The sequence below is a fragment of the Lepidochelys kempii genome, chromosome 7 (genome assembly GCF_965140285.1).
Source record: "Lepidochelys kempii isolate rLepKem1 chromosome 7, rLepKem1.hap1, whole genome shotgun sequence".
Lineage (NCBI taxonomy): Eukaryota > Metazoa > Chordata > Testudines > Cheloniidae > Lepidochelys > Lepidochelys kempii.
This window is the reverse complement of record NC_136386.1, coordinates 108,960,441-108,977,850: the sequence shown is the minus strand read 5'-3', so window position 1 is coordinate 108,977,850 and position 17,410 is coordinate 108,960,441. Positions and strand designations below refer to the sequence as shown.

Genomic DNA, 17,410 nt, shown 5'->3' with positions numbered 1-17,410 from the left:
TACAGCTGTAAGATAAAAGTAACCCAGGCACTGACAACTTGTGTGGGTTTTGTATGTCTGTTTGCAGTGTTATATTATGTGTTTGGAAGTGAGTTGTTTCCATAATAACAGTGACTGCCATATGGCAACGAGGAAGGCGGTGAAAAGAATGCTTAAGGGAACACAATATGTTGTTTGACATTTTGTGTATTTTTAAAGCAATAATATATCTTAAGTGTGTGCAGCAGCCCCATGCTAACTAGTGTTTAATGCTGATCTTGCAAAGCTAACATTTGATACCAGCTGGTTTATACTTGAGCCATGTCAATTTGTGGTACTCTTTCTTTTTCCTCGTTTTCCTTTTAAATATTGATTCATAAAGTGCTTTTCACTGTAGTCACATGGCTGTTCAGTGCTGTACAATGATGGAACAACAATTAAAAATACAATAAAGCAGTAGGTGAAATAAACTTCTAAAGGGGGACGTCATGTGAAACTCAATCTCATCAGTAAGATATTGTATGTGCAAAGCCCTCGTTACTGCCAATGAACAGATAACACAGATTTTTAAATACTTTTAAGATATATATACCATAAATACATGTATATTAGAGAAGGGCTTTAGCCACAAAGTCAAACCCTAATTTTCCCAGAGTTTAGCAGCATTCTGACCTGTATTTAAATATATGGGGAACTGGGGATAGGGCTATTGCAAGTTCCCGTTAATTCCAAACATTGATGCAACTGCATGTGCAAATTCACTTTTTCAAGGCTTCTGGTAACTCTCACCTGAAGGTTCCCCCCCCCCCCTTTTCCCCACAAAGGTAACCAATATGGGAATTGCCTTCTCTGATTCTATATAACTCCAGAAATGAAAGGTCAACAATTGTCATCTTATCATGGCTGAATGACATGAGCGGGACTTTTTGCCTGCACTAGGAGTGTAGAATTGAGCACGTGCTTGCCTCGTGGGTCCTGTGTTTTTGGCTTTGATTTCCCAAGGGGGGGTTATGGTTTGGAGTCCTTTTACTGCGCTCACTTGTGGTGTTTTAAAATTGTAGCCAGCCCAAAACACACACAGAGGATCTTCAGGTTTTTACACTCTTTTTTTTCTTCTTCTTTTATTGCCTCTAGATAGAGATTATTACAGTTTATGCGACAAGCAGCCAATTGGAAGGTTTCTCTTTCGGCAGTTCTGTGAAACTCGACCGGAGCTTGAGTGTTACATTAGGTTCCTTGACTCGGTGGTAAGTTAATTCTTCTGATATTTGCAGTGCTTTATTGCACTCTGTTCCTTGGTAATGAACTTAAGAACATCAGTGTAGGAGTACAAAAAAATAAACCATTGTTCTTAAGGAGTAACATTCTCTACATGAGCACAAAGATGTGAGCCTTTCATGTATTAGGCTCCTACAGAATATTTGGTTTGTCACCATAAATATCTCTATCATGTCAATAGTCAAAAAATTTTTTGCTCCCTCTCCAGAAGCTTCTTCTTGATATCCAGCAATCATTGTAAACCTTGACTATAAAATATATTGGAAAATACAGGGTTTTTAATATTATTGAATTGACATTACTGATCCAATCCTACTTAAAAAGGAAAAATTTGTATTGGTCATCTGTGAACTCAGTGTAAGAGAGTGTAAGATTTTTTTTTAGCTTGATAGACATCATAAAAAGAATGTTAATGCTATTTGACCAAAATCTTTGTGTAGACTCTGATCCTGGGATTTGGTGGCACAAACAGACTGCTGAGTCCATGCAATGTATCGCAAGATCAGGATCTCATTAAACACAGACTCTTTCTTTGGCTTGTTTATACAATATAAAACGGGATGGCAATTGGTTCTAAGTGTAGTGTGTTAGATTACCATGTTGCCTTGCCTCTGTAACAAACGATAAAGCAACTTTTAGCAATATGCCTTCTTTCATAAGCAGGCTCAGAAGTGCTCTACACTCTGCTTAGAACACAGAGACACATATGTGAAAAATGGCCTTACAATTGCACCCACCACTTTTCATGTCTGTTTTTGCAGATGCACCAATATGGATTTGCATGCATCAATGCATTTGCACGTGCATCGGAGAATTGCACACTCAGACTCTTAGATGTGAAGGGTGGTGAGTGCAGTTTTAGAGGTCAGATTGCAATCTCTTTGATCTCTGGGTTCACCACTTGCAAATACATTTCACAGTTTCCTCATGCTACGGCAGGTGCTCACCTGGCTGAACTTTCAGATTGCTGAGTAGAGTGAAAAAAGGTTACAAATGCCTTTAAGAATATATCCAAGATTGACTGTTATGCTGTATCTCTGTCATAGGAAGACAGTGAAGGAGCCAAAATCATTATTTTTCAATGGAAAGTGTAGTGCCTACCTCTAAGCATTCTGTGACAGTAGCCATCATGCAGTTGTCATAGACTAGCTATGGAGTAGATTCGGTAGGGTAGCCAGACAGCTTCCATCTTGAACTCCTACTGGCAGTGCAACTGGGTAGCTAAATGTGTGCATATAGCTACATTTATTAGCTACTGCACACAGGTGCCTGCTAGAAAACCTGTGGGCAGCTGCGGGAGGACAGGCAGAAGCTGCTGTCATAGAATGACTCTGTTCATCCTCCATTGAAACACAAGCCATCTTTGGGATGGATTTTGGCCTCTACACAACAGTTTAGTTCAGGAAATGGGGACAGAAATGAACAGTGGTCTTTGCCTGCCTGATGGAAGTGCCTTTAGTCATCCATTTAAAATGTGCGAAGATTATGTCTTACCTTTTGGTTTGGGAGACAACATCGAGAAAGAATGATCTTTGGTTTCTGTGTGTCTTCCATTTAAAAGAAAACAGGAAGTTTTCAAAATTCAGAGTGGTTACAGAATTTAGGGGCTCTGTGTGCCACTATTGTCTATTATTAATAGGCTTAGAGGGATTACATTTTTATGAATAAATGTCAACTTCACCATACACACACAAACCAACAGAAAAAATATTTCTATTGATCATTGAAATTTACAGATAGGCAAAGTAAGAAAAGGGCTGCTAGAGAACTTATTTGAGTTTAATGTAAGGATGTTTACTTTGTATATTTTGACATGTGATGTTGACTAATTGTGTTTTAATGGTTATAAAGCTTTAACTTTTTGAATCTCATTGTGTTGTAGTGTCATTAAATAATTATTGTCTGACACCCTCCCCCCCATATTTCTTGGAATTATAAAAAATTAAATCGATTAAAAACCAGGGCCGGCTCTAGGCACCAGCAAAACAAGCAGGTGCATGGGGCAGCACATTCCTAGGGGCGGCATTCCGGCGCCGGCCATGCTGCCCCTGGAAATGTGCCCCTGTTGCCCCCATTCATCTCCGCCTGCTCCCCTGAGCACGCCGCCGCCACTCCGCTTCTCCCCACTCCTTCCCAGGCATGCCGTGCGAAACAGCTCTTTCGCGCGGCAAGCCTGGGAGGGAGGGAGGGGAAGCCGAGCAGCAGCTCGCTCGCTCGGGGGAGCGGAGGTGAGCTGGGGCGGGGAGCGGTTCCTCTACCCCCACCTCCGTTACTTCCTGTGCTCCCCCGCCACCCTCGCTCACCTCTGCTCCGCCTGCTCACCTGAACGCACCGCCTCTCCCTCAGCTGAGAGGGAGGGGGGAGAAGTGGAGCGGCGGTGTGTTCAGGGGAGCAGGCGGAGTGGAGGTGAGCTAGGGTAGGGGGTTGTGGGGGGGAAGCTGCAGGAGGCAATCGGGGGGGGGAAATGCGGCACGCCCGGGGGAGGAGGCAGGGCCAGGGATTTGGGGAAGGGGGTGGGAAGGGGGGGAGTTGGGACGGAGGCGAGGGGGGGGGCACAAAAAAAGCAGTGGTGGCCAAAAGTTTTTTTTGATTGGGGTAGCAAAAATCCTAGAGCCGGCCCTGATAAAAACACTTATGCTTAAAATTAAACATGGATATTGCCTGTCAGAATTGCTTTTTAAAAACTGAATTCTGTATTTGTATTCCAGGAATGCCAAGAAGCCACAGAGATCAGGGTCCCATTGTGCTAGTCATGTACAAACACACAGTAAGAGAAAGTCTAGGCTTTGAAGAGCTTACGGTCTAAATAGATAAGAGAGACAAAGGCTGGGCAAAAAGAAGTATTATTATCCCCATTAGGGTGTATATCATCCTGTCACGACAACACAATCAACTTTACAATACAACATGATAACCTTTCTTTACACAAAGTACTGGGGGTATTGCTGAAGTCACTCTTGGAGTTTAGGGCAACAAACTGCCTTACCCTTCTGCAGCCCTTAGCCTGAGATCCTGAGAGTGAAACCAGCTATGGCCTTTTAGCACCCTCCTAGCTGTAGTGCAGTGTTTGTGGGTATGTCTACATTGCAATAAAACACCTGCAGTTGGCCTGGGTCAGCTGACTCAGGTTCACAAGGCTCAGGCTGTGGGGCTATAAAACTGCAGTGTAGATGTCTGGAGTGTGGGCTCTGGGACCATCCCTCACTGATCCAGCTCAAGTCCAGACAGTTACACTGCAATTTTAGAGCCCCCACAAGCCTGAGTTAGCTGACACAGGCCAGCCATGGGTGTTTTATTGCACTGTAATCAAACCCTTAGACAAGAATACCGTGAAAGGTTAAGAGGAGGCTGGTAAGGGAAATGGTTGTGTTTAAAAGCTCCAAACCCCAATAACCCCAGACAAATATCCCACGACCCTTCTGCAGGGATGCTCTTGGCAAACACTCTTTGCTTGCAGCTCTGACCCTTAAGTGTCTTGTGTACTACTGCAATATTTCAGTGTAGCCAAGAGATCTGTATTCACAGTCCAACTGAGATCACCAATAATTGGTGGAACAAAATGACTGAGCTATATGGAGGTCTGGATAGTCACTCTCTTATCTTTCAGAGTAGCAGCCGTATTAGTCTGTATTCACAAAAAGAAGAGTACTTGTGGCACCTCAGAGACTAACAAATTTATTTGAGCATAAGCTTTCATGCTCACGAAAGCTTCTGCTCAAATAAATTTGTTAGTCTCTAAGGTGCCACAAGTACTCCTTTTCTCTTATCTTTGAACAGCTTTGATGGCTTTTGTTTATCGATTTCAATTTCTGTAAAAGTTTGCTGACCATTAGTGAAGTTTCCTATATTATCCAACCTCAAGGTCCAGCAACACAGCACACAGCCATTAAATTGAATTTCAGCCAAAGTCAGTCTGTGTGGCATGGGTTATGGGAACCAGGCCAATTCCTAGGTTACACAGAAGAGGCCCATAATGAGACCAAATGTCTGATTTTACAGCCCCATTCTGAGACCACCAGAAATGTGGACCATACCATTTTAGAGACCACCTGCTGCCCCAAGACCTGCAGTGGGCAAAGTACCGCCTTTTGGTTGCTCTGTGACTTCATTATTCTGTCTAAAGTAGGAAACACAACAAAACTTTGTTTTTACTTAGTACCAAATAAAGATGAAAAATAATTTAAAATACTCAGCTCTTCACCAGAGGATCTCAGAGCACTCTGCTGGATTGCGAGTATTATTATCCCTGTTTTACAGAGAGAGAGAAAGTGAAGCACAGAGAGGTTAAGTGACTTGCCCAAGGTTGCACAGAAAATCAGTGGCACAGCCCAGAATACACCTATGTCTCCTGCCTTCCAGTCCCCTTCTTTAACCACTAGACCATACTGCTTCCAACAGCAGGGAACAATAAATGCTGTGTGTGATTTACAAGCACAGGTTGGAGTGGAAACTGCAAGCTGAGGAGTTCTGTCAGACAGTCACCAGCCTACCCATGATCTCTCTTTTCCATATGCAAGACAGACCCACTTTAGAGAGAACTTTCTCACTCCTCTGATTTCAAACATCAGTAATATCGACCTGCATTACATATTGAGAAAAGTCCCTCCTTTACATGGCATTTATTTCAGCTGTCACGAGCACCCAAGTGATGTACTGGGGAGACTGATTATAGGGTATATTATAAATTTGTTTGTATTTTTAAAGCGTTCATTTTTACAATAAAGCACGTTCCACAGTCACTAAAGTTAGCACAGGAAACAGATTCCTCTTGCTGATACAATTGTCGGGTTGTTACAGTTAGAGTGTGACAAGGGATGTTGACTAGATAAAAATCACAGGCCTGATTCCCCACGGCCTTGCACCTTGCACAGTGATTTATATCTCTGCCAAGCGAGTGCTGCCTGGGTATCAAATGCTGCTGAATCACAATAGTAGCATTATACACTCACTTTGCCCAGGTGTAACTGACTATACAAGGTGCAAGGCAGAGGAGAATTGGGGCCTACATTTTCAAATAGATTTATCTGTGTGACCAATTCAGGGCCGGATCCAAAGCCCTTCGAAGTCAGTTGGGGCAAGCTGTGACAGTGTGGGTAGAGAACAATGCAGAGGAGTGGGAATGGAGGGGAAGATATGAATGACAGTGATAAGAACACAAGATTGCATCTATGACTATGGATAAGATTTTCAAAAGCACTCAACGTTGGCTTAACTCTTCTCCCATTGAAATCCAGGGCAAACCCCCCTCCCCATGTCTTCAATGAGGGCAGAGTTAGGTCAACACTGAGCCTTTTTGAAAATCCCACCCTGCAAAAATTAATACAATATTTTATTGAAATTAACAAGTTGTTGGACTTTACTTTTCATCTCTATTTAATGCTAAGATTTGAACACTTGTCTCCTTTGTACACTATGTCCTGCCAAATAATGTGTTTCAGTCACAGATATGCATACAGGCCAAAATTTCCAATTTAACTGGCTTTATTTTTAAACATGAAGATAGGGCCCTAACATTAGCATTAGTCTTGATTTCAAAATTATCAGTGATGGAGAATCCTCCATGACCCTTGGTAAATTGTTTCAGTGGTTAAGTACCCTCATGGTCAAAAATTTACACCTTATTTCCAATCTGGATTTGTCTAGCTTCAACTTCCAGTCATTGGATCATGTTATACGTTTCTCTGCTAGACTGAAGAGATCAGTATTAAATATTTGTTCCCCGTGTAGATACTTAGAGACTATAATCAAGTTAAATAGATCAAACTCTTTGAGTCTATCACTATAAGGCATGTTTTCTAATACTTTAAATGTTCTCATGGCTCTTCTTTGAGCCCTCTCCAATTTATCAACATCCTCCTTGAATTGTGTGTACCAGAACTGGATACATTATTCCAGCAGTGGTTACACCAGTGCCAAATACAGAGGAGCAGTTCCCAGAAGGGTCAATTCCAACATAAGGAGAGAATTAAAAATGGAGGGGAGTATAAGTGATGCTAAGCAAAGTGTCACGCTAGAGCCCACTGCTAAGAAGGGCACTGCCAAAAGGGAAGCTGTGGCTCTGAACCAAAAACTGTGCCACAATTTTGTAAATCAGCCTTTCTCAAACAGAATAAACTACCAGAAAGTTAAAACTGATCACCCTGTGTTTTAATGTTTCCTAGCAATACGTTCCAAGGGGTTGAGATTGAGATGCTGTTACACATTGGGGGCTAGGTGTGCTGTAGGACAGAAAGTGCAGGAATGTGTCAATCTGTCCTACCACACAGAATTATAGCTCTGCTTCCAAGTGCTTCTCGGTAAGGAAGGCATGTGTGTGCAGAAGATTAGATATGTTCTCTGAGCCATTTCACGTGAAATAGGCAGCCCTTAAAATGAACAAAGTATATGTAGGGGTGGCTTGCAAGTGGTGATGCCCAACATTTGTAATAAAATTGAAGGTTTTAATATGCACCGAAAAAGGATGATCCTGTGGCTGAAGAACTGGGCTAGCACTTGGGAGAGCTGCTGTAGACTCCCCGTATGGCCACAGGCAAGTCGCTCAATTTCTCTGTGCCTCAGTTTCCCATCTGTGCAATGGGGATAATAGGACTTCCTTTCTCCCACCCTCTGTCTGTCCTGTCTATTTATGTTGTAAGCTCTGTGGGGCAGGACTGTTTCTGCTGTGTGTATGAACAGCACCTAGGGCAATGGGGCCATGCTCTTGGCTAAGTATTCTAGATCACAAGAGTGTCTTACCACTGGCCTTTACCAGGCAGGAGGGACATGGGTCAATGTGTTTGTGGTAGCCCAAAGTGCCCCAACACTGCCAGACCTTTGGCAAGTGAAACTTGCTGAAACTCCAAAGAGAGAAGCTGACTCAATTGTGTAAACCCAACAGCGAGTCCAGGACCAGCCCTGAAAATTAGGAGGTGCCCTACCTCACCTGCACTCTAACCAGCTTTTCCTGTCACCTTATCCATCCCAAATCACCTGTAAACCACAGTGGTCTGGGCTGCCAAAGCCAAGGGACACAACACTCAGATGCCACTCTATCAATAGGCATGGATGCAAGATTGCTAAAATATGGTGGTCAGCTGACAACAAAGTACACCCCTCCGGTCATCTGAAATCTGTTCACTTCCATTGGCCTCCTTAGCTGCTCCATCAAAATAGGCTTCTCCCCTAAATGAGAGAAGAGCATCCCAGCCTTAAATTGCAGGCATTCTCACCCTCCTGCTGAGAAGTCTTTATACCACCTCACACCACCATCTCCCCACCACCACACACACACACCTGTATCCTCATACATACATATGTAATATCTCCTGTGTGTAAAACAGTCATTTGCCAAACTCTTTGGTAGGCTTCCAGAGGAAGGCATTGTCCAAAATGAAAGCTATTGTTACTGCAGCATGCTGTAGCTGGTTTATGGTGAAATTAACTCTCTTGAAAACCCTTACAAGTTATTCATAGGCTGCCCTACCAGGCATTGTAGTAGCATGCTTACAAATATTGTAGCAAAGAAATATCTATTTGTACCTGTTGAAAGAAGGTCCTTAAAATAAAGTTTTGCAGGACACATTTCCTATGCTGGAGGGCGGGGGGGATCAATAAGTAGCTGATGTCTTAGCTGTATACATTTCCTGTTCTCCAAGCTGGTATCTGCAGAACTAGAATATGGTAATCCAGTGCAGGATTTTAACATGAATGTTTCGTAAAATAATACACATACACAGATGCTCTGACTTTCAGCAGGTCTCGCTGTGTCATGATTTCCCTTTGGACTGGTCTTCTGCCTATCTTGCAGCCTCCCTCAGTTCCCTCCCCTGCTTCCTCTACTCATTTTTAATTGAAAATTCCTAATCATTTTGGGTGGGGGGGGGGGCTTTTCAGTTTATAACATGAGCCAGAATGGGTCTGAGTGGAGGGAGTCATGAACAGACTGGCTGACTCAGTTCAAGAGAAAAATAAATTCCAAATCATTTCACCCACCAAAGAGCAGAGCTACATTGTACTTACTTACACTGCCCTAAACTAAAAGAGCATTCTGCAGAAATGTAAGCTGCATGATTTAAGAATAGAGAACAGTCCAATTGCCTGTCTAGGTTGTTTCTGCTGGAGCCAGGGGCTGGCAGTGGGGGTACAATTACCTCGTGGAATTTTTCAACTGAATGCTTCACTAGACACACATATGGAAGGGAGGTAAAAAAGGTCAACAATCATCCACTTTAATTCCAGTTATTAAAAGTTACCCTTTCGTCTAGACTGTTTTCATTTGTTTAGTTTGATTCCTGTACATGGTATACAAACTGCAGAGTGTGTGTGTATATGAGGGACGGCGGGAGGGGTAAACAGCACAGATGGTGATGTCTACCATTAAGGTTACCCAATACTTCCCATTATAAGATCCTGGCTTTAGTTGCTTTATCACTTTGCCAAACTTTAACCATTTGGGCTGAAATTTTCCATGCTGGATGTCTGCCTCAGGTTAAGCCACTTCATAGACCATGTTTAGGGGAAAATATGTTGTTTTGCCCATGTTACAAAAATTGTTACAACTATATAGCTGAAAAGTTGTAGTACCTCTATGCTGTGACTTTAAATTTGACAGGGGGGGTTGCCTTGCTAACAGAGATGGGGCTTTTGTTGTCCTTGTGAAAATCCACCCACATTTGGTCAAGGTATAAACCTCTAAAAAAAATCTCATTTTGCACACACTCAGTAGAGACTGGTTAGAGTCTGGCAATTAAATTCTCTGTGGAAGAATAGGCTGCCCCCATGTGTCCCCTTGTGGGTGGGGTGCTTCTGCTCTGCCTATTATTCTTCCTTCTTCCAAGCCCTTTTACAAAGACTCCACGTGCTTGTTTCTCCAATCACTACCTTTATAGGGGTCTGGGTTTATTCAGGCAATAACTCAAAAGTAATACTCAGAGTCCCGCAAATAATCTGTCCAAGACATGGCTCTTACCTCAGAGCCTGGGCGAGTGAAAAGGGCTCATCTTGTTCTTTTTCTTTTTTATGAGTTCTCAAGGGGTGACCCACCTGGGGGTTTGGCTTGCAGCTGTCCTGCTCAGATCTGACTCCCCTGCAGACTTCCCAGAGTCTACTTCCTCAAACAACAGCTTCAGCTCTTTTATAAGGAACTAGCTGCTTCTGGTTCCCTCCCTGCACCAGGCATCTCTGGTTAGCTCATTTAGCAAGCCTGCTCCAGGCTGGCAGTCTCCTGCAGGCAACTCCCAGCATGCTCCATCCCCTCCCAGTGCCTGTGTGCTGACCACACGGCTCTTGTGCCATCCCAACAGAGGGCCTGAGCATGCTCCATTCTTGGGCTGCAGGGGCTGAGCAGGACTTTCACTGCAGTTGCTCCTCCAGTGGTGCCAGCTATGAAAACCGAGGGCAGGGAAACTTTTTCTCTCAGTGTCCCCCCGCTGGTGTCCAGGTGGCATGGAGGAGAAGGCAGAAGCAGCCTGACCTGAATGCAGAGAGGCTAGGAACAGGTGCGGGAGAGGGAAAAGATGCATGGCAGCTGATGAGGAGGGTAGAAAACTTGCAGGAGAGGGGTTAGGAGCAGGTGCTGGGGGTAGGGGAAGAAGGGCCAAGAGCAGAAGGAAGTGTGTAGACTGGCAGGAACCAAGGATGTTGGAGGATAGGAGCAGAGGGGAACACGGGCATGAGCTGGGGGAAGGCCCAGGTCAGGGGACAGGAGCAGGACCAGGGTAGGGACTGTGGAGGGGGGATAGGAGCAGATGAGGACAGGAAGAGACTAGAGGGATGGGGTAGAAGGGTCTACAGAACCTGGAATTGAACCTATTACTCCTGAGTCACCACATTCCTTTGCTATCTGGCAAATAGCTGTGAAACCCATGGGCAAAGTGTGTGTCTCCATCCTCCTGTATTGGCATGTCCACCTGGAATATAAGTCTTTTACTGCTGCTAGTTACGAAATTCCATGCTGATGGCCCATGGCTCTATATGGCTCCACATGACATTTAAGTTTTGGTGTATTTTTTCAAGCTAGGAAATGGCACACCATAAAAAACCTAAGTTAAAAGAATATTATTAAGGTTGCAAAGGCAAGCACTCAAATGAGAAAATGCCAGAATTAAGGTTGCTCATACACTAAGATATAGGGCGTGTCTACGCAGTGTGCTACAGGGGTGTGATTTCTAAAGTGCTCTAATGTGCTGTGCACTAATTGGCCCATGCTGACCCTGCTGGGTACACTTAAAATTTCCTAGTGGACTTTAATGGACTTTAAGGGAATTTCGATTGTGCACCATGTTGCAATTGTAACTAATAATGCTATTGCTATTAATTATGTACTTTCAGACTGTAACCAGTTTTTCTAGTGCTGAGGAAGAAGGGGAGGGGTCTTCTGGTTAAAGCACAAGATTGTGAGTCAGCAGACCTGAGTACTCATCCAGGCTCCAGAACAAACTTTCAGTGACCTTGGGCCACGCGCTTAATCTGTCTGTATTTATATAATTCTTCCTATTGTAACAATCTATGGCAGAATATGCACAGGTGTCCATGGAGAGCTGAATAGCATGCAAGTGATATTGGAGATAATTCATGATCTTCTTCCAAAAATCAAAACCCAGCTTTTAACATTTGAGCGAAAGGAGAATTTTTGTTAACACTCACGAATATTAGGGTTTATAGGCCCATTTCAGATCTTCACTCTCATATCTGTCTGTCTGTCTGTCCCCTTAGTATCTGAGCACTTCCTGAGAACTTAAAATAGAAATAATTATGAAAATCTCTTTCATTGTTCCCAGCTGTAGGAGAAATAGGCTTAGTATAGAGTGTGTGTGTGTAACTTGCTGCGGGAAAGCTAGTCAAAGAAATGATTTTTGCATTTCGTTCTGTATGTAGTGAGGCCCATGGTCATTCCTGTTTCTTGCGGGAGGGAGTTCCATAGCATATGTCCTGCTCCTGTTTAAGTTCTGTCTTCCTCCCTGCTTTGCCTACTGGCCAACAGTTTCATTGTTGTGGTAACTACAATGGGATGTCATGGTTGCAAAGGGAGAGTCGTTCTCATGGCAGTTAGAGACAATCCCCTGGTGGACTTTGAATATTTGAACAGAGACTTTGAACTAGACTCTAGTTAGGAGCCAGTTAAGAGAGTAAAGCCCTGAGGTGACATGTTCACAGCATCCTATGTTGTTAAGCAGACAAGTTGCTGTGTTTTATACCAGATGTAGCTTTCTCAAGGGGGGGGGTGTCTTAATTACTAGATCTAATAGATTACAATAATCACACTATGCGGAAAATTAATCACAGCTGGTTGAGGAGGTTTGCTTTTGTCTTGAGGAAGGCAGTGATTTACATCCACCCCCAACAGATACATGACATAATTCCTTTTACTACTTTCACTACCGAAGTTTAGTCAGTGCAAAGCTTATCTTTAGGCATCTAGGATTGACAGGAATCCCATGGAACACTCTGGCACCAATCCATAGCTATGGGCAGACACTAACATCTTAAAATAAATTGAATATATATGGCATAGAGATACAAATTTGTAATCTATTTCAGAAACTCAGGCTTCTTCCACTTGAAATGAACTAAAATCTCTGTTTAAGCCACAAAACAAGACCATCACACATGTACCCAAGTCTAATTATATCCAGTAGAGAGCAGTGGTACTTGCCAGTCAATCACAATATATGATGCATATATTGAGAATACCACCTGAATTCCTGATCTCTGTTTTATTGAAGCAAATGCTATATTAATTCAGACTATATGAACTACCTGACCAACATTTGCTATGAATGCAGTTCCACTGAAATCGCTTAAAGGATCTGTTTGCTAGACCTCTGATATGGCAAAATATTTAGCATCTCAAAGCTGCTGAGGGAACAATGAATGATAATTATTAGATGATTTATGAGTTGTGCTGAATTGGTCCTGCTTTGAGCAGGGGGTTGGACTAAATGACCTCCTGAGGTCCCTTCCAACCCTGATATTCTGTGATTCTATGAGGGCTTAGTTATGCTCCCAAATCCTTCTCCATTGAGACATTACCAATAAATTCTGGCTTTTGTGTTTGGCAATCTTCTGAACAGAGAGTTAAATTTAAATACAAATATTTTCTCTTCTTAAAAGACATTTTGTATTTCAATCTTTACTTTAAATTAAAAATCCCCTAGCCTGTCTTTGAAGTTATCATTAACGGTGAGTGCCTAGCTAAAATGCAACTTCTCCGACCTTCTTTAATTTGCTCTTTTTTTTTTTTTTTGGTTGTTTGTTTTATCCTTTAGCAGAGATTCTGGGAGAAAAATGCTCTTAAGATTCTATAAACACTCTGGAGTGTTCATGCGTTCAAGAGCTGAAATGACCTATAGTCAGATACCATCTAAATGGACAGGGTATTGAATGAAAGATTAAAAAAAAAGCCCCTTGTATTAAGTTTTATGAGAACATAGTCAGTTCATCCCCGACATGGTTACTAAGAAAGAAGTACTGTACTTGTGGATTTTAACCATCAGTGTATTTCTCATCAGCAGTACTGTTTTCTTTTCTTTTTGGTCATTGTCATTTACCAGACTAAATTTGATAGTTTGAACACCCTGCTGTATAAAGTCTTAAGCTTAAACTACAATGGCTAAATCAGCATTGGCCGGATACATGGTTAATAGCATTATTATTACTTTCGCGGTTTTCATGTTATTCCTTGGTCTGTTTAGCTAGAGTATTTGTTATAGCCTTCCATCTGATTTATTGTATGAAACTGAGAACAATGTATATGTCCTAAAGTGTGCAACAGTTCTGAAGTGCGTTCTTCCAAGTGCCAGTTCAGACTGATCTACCGTATGTTGTCTTTTACTTCCTCCTCATTTATCATCTCAGGCAGATTGTATTAGACCAACTTACTTAATTGGTTTGGCAAGAGGTTCTGGGATTCTTTTTCTAATATGAGCATTCATAAAAATATGTTGAATTGACTTTTTTTTCCAGAAAGCCCTTTTCATCATAAGACTAAAATTTTGTACCCCAGGCAGTGACAAATTAGAATGTCTCTAAGAATTTGTCATTATCATTTAGTTATTGTCTTACTTGGGGTTGCAAGCTTTAAATGGGTTTTTTTCTTGTCTTTTAATGATTTGCATTGCTGAAGAATTTTAAGTAAAATTATTAATGTCTCAGTGAAGCCTAAGTAATATTTTGTTTCCTAAATAAAGTTTATCCTAAAATTTACCACAGATCAGTGCTGGTATGATATGCAGAATCCTTAGAATAATATTTTAAAAATGCAGTGTGTGTGCTCTCTTTTGTAATGCCCAATAGAAATCAAACAAGATTCCAGTATGTACTGAACATCACTCTTCATTTAGTCCCTTTTATTTTTCTAAGCCCTGAAATATCCCAGGTTTTTGAGATATCCCTTTTCAAAAGTCTGCATCGAAAAGCAAAAAATTGGCAAAATTTCTGCAGAAGGGGAAGAGTTTGAGAAATGAGTGTTATACTGAGAGAAAAAATTAAAAATCCACAGGAGGACCCAAGCTTCCAAAAGCCCTACCTCCTGAGAGAGCTCTCCTTATGTCTAAGTAAAGTAGTTTTTTCTGTCATAGAGATTAGCAAAACAAATAATCCTCCTTTATGATTTGGAAAAATTAATTTCTACTCCCTACATCTAAGTGAGTGAAAACAAATAAAGCTCCGTGAGAGGGGTCCTTAATTATCAGAAATGTTTTCAAAACATTGGGGCTTGGCATATCTATAAAGTATAAATAAATTAAATTTACTCATATGTGGGCATGTCAAAGAGGGCTAGTTTCAGAGAACCGTTTTCTTGGTCTTGGTCAAAACATCTTGACACCAGTGTTTTGCTTTTCAATTAGATCAACTGTACAGGTTTACCTCCATCAGAAGATTATATTTGCCTTCCAAATTATTCAAGTGGAATGTTCAGTTAAGGCCATCTCCAAAATGAAGTTATAATGATGAAGTATGAGTACAAATATTGATGTTTTCTTTATTTCTTTTCCAGGCAGAGTATGAAATTGCTCCAGATGAAAAACTGGGAGAGAAAGGAAAGGAAATCATGATGAAATACCTCACACCAAAGGTAAGGGGCTGCCAAAATGATATCACTGAAGGAATGCAGGGCACTCCTCTGCTACAAGCTCTTAAATCAATGGTGTGCAGTTTAGTGGTAATATCTTCCAGAGAACAAAACTTAATCTGTTAAGTAAAACAGCCAGGTATAAGTGGGGTCACATTTCAGTCCAAAAATTCACTTTGAAAGATAATGAACTTTTTAGGGGCCTTATGCATTCATTGATGCATAAGAGGGTTTCTCTGGTCTCTTCCCTTTATGTAGAAGTTACACATATGCAGTGTGAAGACAATCCTCACACAGTGGGCACCATTAAAAAGCAAACATCTGCCAACAGATTCCACAATTATTTCCTATCCTAATCAAATGGAAAAACGGTGGCATCCCAGACACAATTATGTCGTAAGCGTTGGTGAGTGGTGGCTTTTTAGTGGCAATTGCTATATATCGGTTGGTGAATTAGACTACTTAATGTTGCATCTCTGTCCCTTGTAAATACATTATGGAGCTGCGTGTCTCATAAGACATGGAACGCTATTCTTCAGCTGCTTTCTTAAGGATAGGTTCATACTCAGAAATCATATTCTTTTCTCCCTATTAAGTCCTTGCTGTTAAATCTTTGGTATTCATGAAGGAGAAAAACTCATGTGAACATTGTGTCCACTGGGTGGCATTATGAACTGGACCACGAGGCTGCTGCAAGAATTTTGGGCAGGCTGCAGCTGGGACTAGTTCTTTTTTGTTTTTTGTTCATTTGCTGACCACATTTAACCTTTTGCAGAAGTCTGTGCCAGTAAGCAACAAACGCTGAGCTTCAAACACATGAATTATCGTAGGCTTTCAGCTGTTTCAAGCTTCCTAAGAGTAACTAAGTCCCACAACCACCGCTTAGATGATTTTACAAGAGGAATGCGTTTAACCCCAAGGATAACATATTACATGTTGTACTAAATGCATTTTAAAACATTTAAATGATATAGTGTGATTTGGAGGTGGTGGGGCAGGGCAGACCACCTTTTTTTCCAGTCAATCATTTTCCTATGATAAAGTTGATTGTGTACTTTAAGTTCTCTCAGGGAGTTGTCTGCAACCTAGTTTCATTTACTGAACCTGATTAGTTTTAAGTATATAAGGAAGAGATGCTGCTGGTATGAATTGCTGCTATCCATTCATTATAGACCCCAAGTTTACCACTGGGTTTTATTTTTCCAAGGTGGTGGTCTAGGTTGAAGTCTCTGTTGCAGAGTAATGAGGGATGAGGGTTGAATATTTAAAGGCCATCATTCTCCTCTTGCCCCAGAAACACCTGCTTTGTTTTTCTCTGCAGTGGAGAAGTGAGTGTTGGTGATGCTAGTGACATCTGAGCACTAATCAAAGCAAGAGAAGGTCAGTGCTCACTGGGTTGATTTAAGCATGACCAGGAATGGTGCAGTATCCCCAAACATCTCTGACAATCCACCTCAGTGCTGACCAACAGCACCACTGCAATCCGAGGGTATGTCTGCATTGCAATTAGTTGTGACTGACTGCAGCACTTGTAGACATACCCAAGCTAGCTTTGATCTATCTAGCTTGAATGATAGCAGCAGTAAAGCTGCAGCAAGATTGGCTAGCTGCTTGAGTATATCCCCGTGGTCCTTGGCAGACGTGTGCAGCCTGTGTTGCTGCCTCTTCTGCTATGGTTTCACTGCTATTGTTGTTTGAGTTAGCTAGCTCACAGTGAGCTCAGGTTTGTCTATATGTGCTGCCGTCACACCTCTGATTGCTGTGTAGACAAACCTACAGTCTCTTGAGCAGTAACCGCCTCTCGTAGCAAATTCATTTCTTTCTCATCAAAAGGAAGGATGGTCTTGAGGTCAAAGAAGAATCATAGAATTACAGAAATGTAGGGCTGAAAAGGACCTCAAGAGGTCATCAAGTCCAGCCCCCTGCACTGTGGCAGGACCAAGTAAACCACCATCGCTGACGTGTTTGTCCACATCTTTTCTAAGCTGTGGTGCCTAGAACTGGACACAGTACTCCAGCTGAGGCCTCACCAGTGTCAAGTAGACCGGGACAGTTACCTCCCATGTCTTACATGCAACATTCCTGTTAATGCACCCCAGAGTG

At 42.1% G+C, this 17,410-nt stretch overlaps 1 protein-coding gene across 7 annotated transcripts in view; it reads left to right on the top strand.

Annotated features, from left to right (window-relative positions):
- Positions 1–17,410, top strand: part of GRK5 (G protein-coupled receptor kinase 5) — a 223,558-nt gene that overhangs the window by 133,389 nt on the left and 72,759 nt on the right. For 3 of the 7 annotated variants that reach the window (XR_012160063.2, XM_078853867.1, XM_078853868.1), the window contains exons 3-4: positions 1,114–1,226; positions 15,233–15,310. Coding sequence is in view for 5 of the 7 variants with exons in the window: in XM_078853867.1 (XP_078709993.1) it covers positions 1,114–1,226; positions 15,233–15,310 (191 nt within the window). In the remaining 2 variants the exon portion in view is untranslated. Of the gene's footprint in view, positions 1–1,113; positions 1,227–3,965; positions 4,025–11,565; positions 11,631–15,232; positions 15,311–17,410 lie in introns of those variants that run through there. The other 4 variants (XM_078853871.1, XM_078853872.1, XM_078853870.1 and 1 more) reach the window with 3 other exon arrangements.